The sequence below is a fragment of the Electrophorus electricus genome, chromosome 16, assembly GCF_013358815.1.
Source record: "Electrophorus electricus isolate fEleEle1 chromosome 16, fEleEle1.pri, whole genome shotgun sequence".
Classification (NCBI taxonomy): domain Eukaryota; kingdom Metazoa; phylum Chordata; class Actinopteri; order Gymnotiformes; family Gymnotidae; genus Electrophorus; species Electrophorus electricus.
The window spans coordinates 2801787-2812761 of record NC_049550.1 but is presented as its reverse complement, the minus strand read 5'-3'; the positions used below and the strand labels follow the sequence as shown (position 1 = coordinate 2812761).

General features: G+C 40.5%; 1 protein-coding gene across 5 annotated transcripts in view; it reads left to right on the top strand.

Annotated features, from left to right (window-relative positions):
- The first annotated feature begins 690 nt into the window (after window positions 1-690).
- Window positions 691-10975, top strand: part of LOC113579187 (receptor tyrosine-protein kinase erbB-4) — a 165441-nt gene continuing 155156 nt past the window's right edge. For all 5 annotated transcript variants that reach the window (XM_035534874.1, XM_027012944.2, XM_035534872.1 and 2 more), the window contains exon 1: window positions 691-1020. In XM_035534874.1, coding sequence (XP_035390767.1) covers window positions 948-1020 — 73 coding nt within the window. In that variant the 5' untranslated portion in view covers window positions 691-947. The remainder of the gene's footprint in view (window positions 1021-10975) is intronic.

Sequence of the window (10975 nt, the reverse complement as noted above, 5' to 3'; positions counted from 1 at the left end):
TGGCTCCAATATTCATATTCAAAATAAATTAGGCACCGTGATTATGTCTTCTAAAAGAATATAAACTGCCTTTCAATCAATAACTCATTTACAACCTCCTCTATGCTTCAGCAAAAACAGATTCAAGTTAAAATTGGGCATGGTTATAATAAGTATAAAAAGTGAATAAAACGTTGAAGTGAGAAATACTCAGTTGAAGTGGTAGTAGTATGCAAGCATGGAAAAATGTAAAGCAATGAAATATTGTGTAAAGAATACACAAAGCTGAACAATGCAGAGCCTATAAGAGTTTCTGTCTGTCTGTCTATGTACCTAGGTGTCCATCCATCCATCCATTCCTCTACATTAGGCCATGTGCTATTATTTATACACGTTGGTAAATAGTTTGTAAAAAATACTTGAGAGCAAAACTACCACAAAAGGTTATGTGATTGTATAATATTACACCCATTAAAATCCATATACTCTCTCTTTGTCTCTCCAGCTTTCTCCGTTGCAGGTGTATGAACGAAATACCAGTCTTTGTGAAAAAATGTCTAAATACTCCTTAACTGGTGAACCAATGAAGTATGAGGTGGGCGCAGTTTACGCGGTTAAAATCCTTCTTATGGCCAATCACTCGAGAGGTAGGAGGTGTTAATGAGACTGGGAGGCGTGCCCTGGCACTGAAAGCAGAACTTCGGCGCTGAATTGAGCTACAGTAACTGGGTAATGGTTTCAAGTTTTGTATCGTGGATAAGTAACTGACATGTTTAAAAATAATACAGAACAAAACATACCAGACTAATTTATTTGCCGTCGGGACATGTGGACAACAACGCCTCTGAATAGCGCGGGTGTGATATTCAGATTTGCGGACTGGAGAGAGCCATCACTGCCCTTCAGAAACAGGATTCCCTTCTGAACATGTGAATGTATGGAGGTACAACTTCTTCAACATAACGAAAATGGGGCCATCTCTTGTTCTTCAGTGTTTTCTTCTGGCAGCCGTGGTTATTCGAGTGATCTATTCGCAGTCAGGTAAGTGTCGGCACAAGTGCGTAAGACGCAAGGTGTCCGTGGCTTGTTTTTGGACCAGTTGTCCGAAATGCGTGGATTTGTCAATCTCAGTCTTGCGCTCGAGCTAATGGCGATTATTCGATTCGGAGTTCTGCTTTTTAGACGAGTAATCAATTATATATGCACTGAAAAAGTGACGTTTGCTTTACCTAACATTCACTAGATTTACAGTGTTTCATGGACATCTTCTAAAATATGCCTTAAAGATAAGCTCATCTCATCATTCCTGCCTACGTCCTGAGGGAAGTTTGGTGGTATGTAATGTGTAAGCCTGATCTGTTCTGAGTATTCTCCCCCGTCCGTCAGATGTGGCCGCGCTAGCCTGAGAGTTTGACAGAGCCTAAACTTATTTCACTGTTCCACTGTTTAACTGGTATATATTCCGATATGAAAATGACTCATTTGTTTTAAAAAATTAAAATAAAAATGCAAAGTACACAGACAAAAATTACACTAATGCTTTATCTTAATACTTCAGTAGGCGTAAAATACTTCAGGCATACCAGCAGTATTTTCTTCCTGTCAGGGGAGCACATATTCTAGGAGGTCTGCGCGTGGGTCTGTAACTTGGTATGCTCGCGAAGGTGGCACGTAACGGAAACGCACGCATAGCAGAATTTCCCCCGCGCTGCACGAGGCCAAGGGTACCCCGCATTTCCCAAGTGTGTCTAATAAGCATATAATTTAATTTACTGGTGGTTTGCTGTTAATGAACTAAGCTCTCTTAGTTCTGTGGGTGTAAAGTGCTTATGGTCTGTTTCATTGCACATTTATTATAGAATAGCCTATTGTGTCATGAGAAACGTATTAAATGTGATTATTGTAATAAGGGAGGACTGCCGAAGCAAACTGCCTGTCAAACATTTTTATTAGACTAAAAAAGTGTGGTGGTATAGTACAGAAGGTTATTGCACGTCGAGCGATTGTTTAGTACAGCGGCAGACAGAAGTGGCTGTCTGCACTTGTAGTTGATACAAAGCAGAGTCACGGTAATATAACGAGGGACTTGAATGGAAGTACACTCGGCGTCCTGCAACCTCAGTAGTGTCCTGTAACTCGCTAGTTGGTCAAAAGGGGGCTATTTGTTGCTGTTTCAGATTATGTCACGCACCTTAAAAAACAAAAAACAAAAAATCGTACAACCACTGCCTACATGACGAAACAGAAAAGAAACGACAGGCAGCACAAAGGGAGAGGGTTCATTCATTTGTAATTTATTGTGACTTTAAATAATCTAAATTATTAAAATATTTCAGAGTCGTGAATGAATGCTGAAAAAATCAAATGTTTTACGTTTCTGTCAGAAGACCTTTCGATGATTGTTTAACCCAGTCTCTTCATACCTCTGCTCTGTCGAGAAGCAGATGGCACTATATTTGACCCGGTCAGCGTAGTGACGTTTAAATTCTGAGGAAAATTACTGTCAGATATCCCGGGAATAAACAACATCGACTCAGATTACGCTGTTTTCCATTTGTAGCTTTTATTAACTTGGTTGGTAACACCCCTCTCTCAATCACTGCCCGAGAGAGTCTGTTAGTGGTTGTGAATAATAATAAGAGAGTAATGAAGTATATTGCTGAATTCTGGGACGGCTTTAGATCGAGGATTAGCTGTATTATAAGACTAAATGTGCCTAGTGCACCAGGAGGAACTACTGCCACTTAACTCTTGTAACTATGTCTTAATTCCACTCTCCGTGGGCTTCAAAAGATGAAAAGAGAAACATTTGTCTTAACTCTTGCTACTTTGTCTTAATTCCACTCTCAAAAGGCTTCAAAAGATGAAAAGAGAGACATTTGTCTTAAATAAAAATAATTTCTCAAGTGAAAACATCAAATATCTAAATATTAGCATGGATTGGATGATGAGACAGAAAATCTCTAGAAGATTCGATTCAGAAGGCATTATCTCACAGAATGCTTGTTTCTCTCCTCATCTGTCCACAGGGCTTAAGGTTTTAACCTCTCTCCCTCTCATGTGTAAGGAAGAAAAAAAAAAAAACTTCCTTTGATTCTGGCATGCCAGCTCTTCCTCGACAGGCTTACACTGGCAGCCAAAGCAAATCACCACCCTAAAGAAAGAAAGAGTGAAAAAAATTAGCTCTACACTCGTTCTTTCCTCTCTCCAACACTCAAGAATAGCAACCTTCATCCCCGGGCTGTCTGGCTGCTCCTGGGTGTGGGTTAAGCTATTGCAGCAGGGTGTATTCCTCCTGGTTGTGCCTTTTAGCGATGCAAAGGAAGCCACAGGGATTCGCTACTCAGTTGCTTGAGGGCTCGTGTTCCACTCTGCTTGGAATTCCTCTCAAAAAACAAACATCCAAGGATCCCTATTTCTGATGGGGCAGCACCATGACTCCTCATCCTCTTTCCAGCTCCATTGCTATCCCAGAATCCCGTTCACCCTTCCTATCTGACATCTTGCTCTGTTGCTTCTCTCAAATGGTGCCTTCTTGGTCAGACATAGGCCTTAAAGGAATGCTTCACCCAAAAAGCCCATGGTCATGATGCCAAATGGCACTCCCTGGCACTCTCTGCTACCAGCATTAACATTTTCAAATGAGGCATTCCTTCCATTTCACTCTTCCGTTCCCAGCTGGTCTGCAGTATGTGAACAGAATGTCAGCTAGAGTGCTGAAACAGTGTTTGGGACATTTGTTTGTGTCTCATTGGCTACATTACTTGCCGTTGCCTTTTAAAATGGTCCTTAATGTAAATTGGCAAGCCACACATTCAAAGCTGTACAATTACACACCAATGAAAGGCCCTGGGGCCTTTAAAACAGGCTGAATTGGTGATTCTTTTTAGATGCTCCATCAACTGTGCTGACCAGAACAGTAATGTGGTGGACAGGTGGACCTTACAGGCCTGTAGGTGAGAAATAAGAGAAAGGGAAAGAATGAGGTTGAGGAAGCCACTAAGCTTGATCAATTATAAGGCTGTACGTTAATGGAATGCATATGAAGAGCACTATGCTGGATGGTTTATATTTATGAAGAGCACTGTCCAGGGTGTGTTTTTTGTTTTTTTGTTTTTTAATGTAATCGCTAGAGATTTTAGTTTGGAAAAATTCCAGGAAAGTAGCAATTTCTGAAAGAGTCAAACTACCCTGTCTGGCCAAAGTCACTCAGATCTTTTTTTTTTGTTGTTTGTTTTCTCCATTCTGATGTTTGATGTGAACAATAAGTTAAACTGCATAATTTTATGCTTTGAACAGTTACCTCGTGATTGGCCAGTTGCCTGGCTAATTACATGAATAAGCAGGTATACAGGTATAGGCTGAGTATGTGTTAGCTGTAAACCCAAGGGCATATTGCGGAAGAGTGTACTGTCAGCAGTGAGTACCTGAGAGGGACAGAAATAAGCAGAAATAAGCAATCATGATTCCTACATGTGCTTCTTTGAATCTCTGGGCAGTATAATTTACTATCCTATATTAGGCATGTTTAGAAATACAAAATTTTCACAGTTGTCTAAATTAAATATGCTTTTGTGTATGAAATTGTTTCATTGCTGTAATAACCAGGTGTTGACTATATAGTCAGTGATAGGACTTGATTGTCAGCTCATGTAATATAAATTAAGATCAGGTAAAATTAATGTTGTGACTCCAGTTTCATTACTCAGTCACTTGCCAGCTCTCCTTGTGAGCTATCTTCAGAAATATCTTCAGAAATAGTTTATTTACCCTATATATTTACCTTACCTAACAGACAGTGAAATTTCGGAATAAATATGATCAAAGCTGTATTTTAAACTCATATGCCATGGGTTGAATGAAGAAAAATTGAAGCACTGCTTTTTTTTTTTATAGTAAAGCCATTAAATAAAGGCCAACCAGTGGTAGCAATGTTTGCACAATTTTTAGTTTGACAACAATCTATAAAGAGCCTTAAAACCCTTGACTACATATACTCATTGCCAGTAGGAAACAAATGCAGAATTGACATAGCACACTTATTTTCTGTATTCTTCCTATAATCCACCAGAAAAAAAAATGTCAATGTGGGGATGAGTATCAATCTGTACACATTTTAAGATGATCACAGAATGCTTTTTAAAAAACTGTGAATACATAATTTCTTACATTTTCTAGTTTTGTATTTTATAAATGTATGTTTTATTCTTAGAGTTAATGGTCTGATTATTATGCCTGGATAGTGGATAGATCAGACATGTTATGTTGTGCATATACTGACTGACCATACTTCGCTTCTGGCTAAATATAGTTTAGATGGTGAAGTTCTGTGTTGGTAGAGGTGAGACTGAGTGTTACTGCATACTCCCACGCTGTTCAAGCGCAAACTCACTGACTCAGTCAAAACTCATCTTATTTGATCTGTCTGGGAATATTTGTAGCAGAGGATAAACTTGCCACTGGAATTAAACATACTTAGTCATCCTTGTGCTTTAATCCAAACCCAGGCCAATTTTTTGAGCAATTGATTCAGCTGCCTGGTCACTACTTCATCGCATCTGACTCTTAGGTAAATGCAGTGTGGAAAGTCTGATGGAACCAGGCCTTGTGGAACAAGGATGGAGCAGCTCAGTCTTGCACTGTACAGCAGTTATTCTTCATTACAATCCATTACATTCGTGAGAACAACTCCGTCACAGCTCACACTACTCATTAGGTTATCAGTCCATTATGAAACCAGGTGAGGTGTGTTATATAAAGGAAACCATGAGAGTGTGCGTTGAATGGAAATGCATGGGACTGCAGTTGATAACCACTGTAACACATCAGCATCTCTGCCCACGCACTAAGGTTCAGCTCTGCCAACTCCTGCTCAGACTGCTTTTATTTCTAGAGGCTGTAGACTGGGGGCACCCAATTCTTGGAGATCTACAGACTCACAGTAGATACTACAGAAGGACTTGATTTACTGGATGAGGTGTGTTAAATTAGGGTTGGAACTAAACTCTGCAGAGGAGAAGATTTCCTGTACTAGAGGTGAGCGCTGCTGCTTTAGACTGATCTGTAGTACCCCCACCCTGATGTTGCACTTACATTTCTTCTACCGTGTTTTCTAGGATGCTGAAAACCCGATCTGGTCCATCATTACATATTTCCTGTTGCCAAAGTCTTGCACCTGCATTATTAAACCTTCTGAGCCAACTACTCAATTTTTTTTCATGTCATGTTTGCTATACTAGTATATTTGTCTTAGGGTGATTTGATGTTAGCCTAATATTTCATATTTTCATATCTGTACTTTGTTAAGACTCCTCATGCTCTAATACACCTTTTAACCCATGTCTCCAGAGTCATCCTTGGTAGTCACATCATAAGACATGGGCCCGGTGCAGCCCGTGTGACGACTCAGCTGTGTTTATAAGCAGCAACACTGGCGCAGTATTTATTAGGAGAATGTCCCCGGCCAGGAAGGAGGTATCAGGGGTTGAAATGTGCCAGCGTCGCCAGTCTCTTCTTGGCCCAGGGGGCTGGAGGATTCCATTCAACATGGTTTGATCGGCTAGGCTGCCAGGGGCCGCTGTCTGGCTGTGGCCAGATGTTCTGCACCATCCTGTTCTCTTCTCCCAACCACTGTTGATTGCTTTGGTTTACATGCAGATGGAATCGGGGTTTGACGCTTATGAAGGCAGAAAGAAGACCAAGCCTTTAGCTTTTAGGGAAAAGAGGGCTGGCTTTGCTTAATATTCTATTTTACTTTTTTTTTCCATCCCTCCTTATTGATGTTTGACGTAACTGTCATGTCTTCATTGTTGTTTCCTCCTCTGTCTTTCATCATTTTTTGTACATTCTCTCCCTCAATCATCCTCTGCTCTCATATTGTTTCATTTTCCCTCATTTCCCTCTTTCTGTCTTTTGACACTTGCCCTTTGTCACTTGTTCCTCCAGTCCCTTTCTGCAACTCTTTTCAAAGCTTGTCCCTTCCCGCTACTCCCAAGTCTGTCATAAGGAATACATCTCGTCTTCTCTTGCTTTCTCTACCACTCAGTCTTCATTACTCCCCATCCTGCTGGGAGATCATCACTTCCCTGGGGAGGCTGTAAATATTTAATGGGGTATTTCAGGAAGATCTTTATTTTCTGCGCTTTATTCTGTGTTTATATATATATATATATATATATATATATATATATATATATATATATATATATATATATATATATATATATATATATATATATATATATATTATTCTGTGTTTATATATATATATATATATATATATATATATATATATGTGTATGTGTGTGTGTGTGTGTGCATTGGGGATGGGGGGGTGGGTGTTTTAGAACAGAGGTTCTAAATTCAAGCCTCTGGGACCTCTGGACCAGTCCAGGTATTTGTTCTGTTCTAGAACCTCATCCATATGAACCAGACAATCAATAGCTCCTCATTATTTGTCTAGCATGTGGAGCTTGAACAGAAAAAAACCTGGACTGGCTTTGGGTTCTGCAAAGGCTAGACTGAGAATGTTGTAGTATTCTTTGATATGGTTATTAATCTTAATGTAAACGTGTGCGTCAGAAGAGAGAGAGATTAATTAATGGATTGCATTTAGCATTGGTCTCATTAGAACATAAACTTCCTGTTTCATAGCAGATACATTTTCATGACCAATAGTAATTAAAAAAAATATCAGTGCGAAGAACTCTGTGGTATGAGGCTGACATTATAGAATCATTATTCTGGAAGAGGAGGGGACAAATCATCCAGCATTATGGCAGCAACACCAGAAACAAAAGACTGATAAGCAACCACTCTCCTGTGCAGAGTTGTACCAGCTGTTAGGGTTTTACAAACAAGCAACAAAGATCGGTTGCTTCTCCATTTCAAAAAGCTACTCTCTGAGTGAAGAGGTTGAAAGGGGGTTGAAAAAAATGCTGTAGTACAAATACTTTCATTCCAACCAGGACGATTAAGTCCTTCATCATGGAAGTCCTTCATCAGCTGTGCAAGCAAAAGACTTCTGATGCCAGAAGAGGTGAAGCAGTTGTTCATATACCGTATATATATATGGCAATGACTGAACCGTCTTCGAATGAGAGCAGATGAAAATTAGAATGTGCCACATTGCTGTCAACCTGCAGGGCAGTTCTGATGGAGTGGTTCAGGAAACATGATTATTAACATCTTTCTCCGACCATCTGCTTCTGTGTGGCTCTCATTTACTTAATTAGGACAACAAGACCTCTGGCTAGCTTCGTACTCTGTTTTAACCGAGACGGGAGATGAAAAATGGGAGGGAGAACTAATGTTCTCTCAGGAACATTATTAAAGGAGAGGGTGCACTGCAGTAGACATCATTGGAAATGCTGTACAGATTATCAAAGGTCTTGCTTCTCAGGCCAAATGATGATCATACCAACCTTTTTATGGGACCGTTACACCTCCTTCTTAACAGTGTAATTCCAGTCACCCAAATTTCATCTTGGTTTCATCTTCACATTGGTTGTCCATTGGAAAACAGATATAAGCAAAATTGGAAAAGTAAAAAAAAAAAACAACAACAACAAATAGACAGTGCATAAATGCAAAATAGCCACTATCAAAGACATGTATTTGTTTTCCCTTTACTTTGTGTTTCTGAAATACATCTTGAAATATATTTGCTCTAGTCTATGTGCAGTCCCTGAAGCCTACATTTCAACTCTTAAAGCTACTTCTGTACATTTTCCACTGGTCCTTCTAACTGCTGGTTTAGAGGGTTTATTTTTTTTGCTGTCTAAACGACTAACTATTTTAGGAAGAGCCATATGAGGAAAGGAAGAGCATATTCTGTTTTGGAGCTGTAGCTGAGTTGTGCAAAGGCCGACAACACAACAGCATACGCTACACAACCTCAGTTCATCACCAGATAAGGTGTGGACTATATCTTCCTTCTGACATACTCAGAGAGGATTCAGCCTAAGGATTGACCATTCTGGAGGAATGGTGTAATACATTGTTTGCTGTTGCAATCCTGACAGCATCTACCTGAACACTAGCACTGGGTGTTTTTATTTATCTTTGCAATATGTGTCGAGAGCAGTTCGCAACTCCAGTCCCAGAGGACAGCTGCACTGCGATATTTTACTGTTTTCTTTCGTTTTCTGACACATCCCATCAGCTAATGATCAGGCCCTGCAGAGATCAGATCAGGTAGGCTAGAGAAGAGAAGACTAACCTATGCAGCACAGAGAGTGTAAACAAGAAGCCCTGGCTCAGACCACCTTCATACCAGATAGGTAGTTAGGGGCACCACACCATAAAGTGGATCAAATCCCAAATCTAGCCCTAGGGAAGGTGAATCAGCACCCGATGAAAGTTCTCTTACCCCTGCTCTTACTGTCACCCTGGCTAAGAACCTTTTTATCGTGGCTTTCGGCTCCAAGTTTAGTCTTCTTGTGCTTCCTGTGAGGCAGGTGTGTTAAAGTAAATGTGAACTGGAGAGCCACATGCCCAGATTAGTCCAAGAGTGCATCAGCGTCACACCCCTGTGTCCCTTGGAGGGTGAAAAGAAAACCTGATCCCTTAAAACCTCTTCCCTAACAGTCTTGAAAAGAGTGCAGAATAATCAGGAGCTTCAATGATTGGGTTGTGTTTAATTTAACTAAGGGAACATCCATTTATATCAAATGAAGACCAAGCCTTTTCTTTCTTTCTTTCTTTCTTTTTTCCCCCTCATTTTCCTTCTTTCATTTTATAATCCCTATTCAAAGCTGAGAGAATCTGCACGGCCAATTCATTTTCTACACGCAACACCTGTCCACAGAGATGAAGGACGCGTGTCTGCCTTTTGGAACTCCTCGCCAGCGTGTGTAATCCGTCTTCTGTGCTCGTGCATTTCGCAAGTCCCCCGCGTGCTGTAGTGGCGGTATGAGTAATCAGCTATGGTCAAGGAGAGGCTCACGAAAACAAAGCACAAGAAAAATGAGTCTTCCTCATTAGCAAAATTAGTCGCAGATCAAAGCAAGCAATTAAGTTGCATTGTTTTGAGTGTCTGAGATCATTTATGATTGGTCGGTCTTGTTTATAGGAAGAGGGCAGTTTTAAATAGTTTTGCTTGCTCCTATTTGGGCGTTTCCTCAGAAACTTTAACTTCACCTTGTATACAAACCTTCCACCTTATTAAACTCTCAACCCCAATGCAAGCTCATAATTATTTACCAAATGTTCACAAGGGAACACATATACTAAACCTATTCGGGCACTTACTCAGTCTCTCTCTCTCTCTTTCATGTGTACACACCACAGCTTAATTAAGTCCATAATTAGGTTCTCTGTTCTGTAGCGGCTGCCGCTGTTTTGACAGAAGTTCACACGCTTTTCTTTATGTCTCTCTCTACTCTTCTTCATGCACATGCATACTCACAAACACACACACAAACACACACACATGCACCCATGCACAGCTTGACCAGACCCCTTTCTTCCTGGCCTTAAATCTTCACAGCATTTTAGTTCCCCAGTCAATTAACTCACATCCACTTTAACAATTAACTAGTGACTGCTGCTCGTAAACACGCTGTCGGCTTTTGTGTCTAGCTCGTGCGTCGTGGTGTGTGGCCGCACTGGTGCCTCACTCTGCCATGCCTGTTACAATGGGAGGTGGCAGAAACCCTCGACACCGAATGAAATTGGACAGCTGGTGGTGAAGCTTTATTCACCAGCTGAAGACCAGCCAGGTTTGATAAATGACCCAGAGTCAGTTCTGCTCTCTCTTTTACATACACTCTCTCTCTCTCACACACATTACTAGTGACAAGCTGTCTCTCTACTACACCTACTACTACTGCTACTACATCTACTACTTCTACCAATTCCGCTACTACAGTTGCTACAGGATTCTAGCAATCTTTGAATAGGGGTAATTTTAACCTTTGTTTAAACCTGTTTGTAGTTTATCCTAAACAGGCAGGGCCATTTAGTCCTGTAGCCTGTGTAACTTAATAAGCCTGGA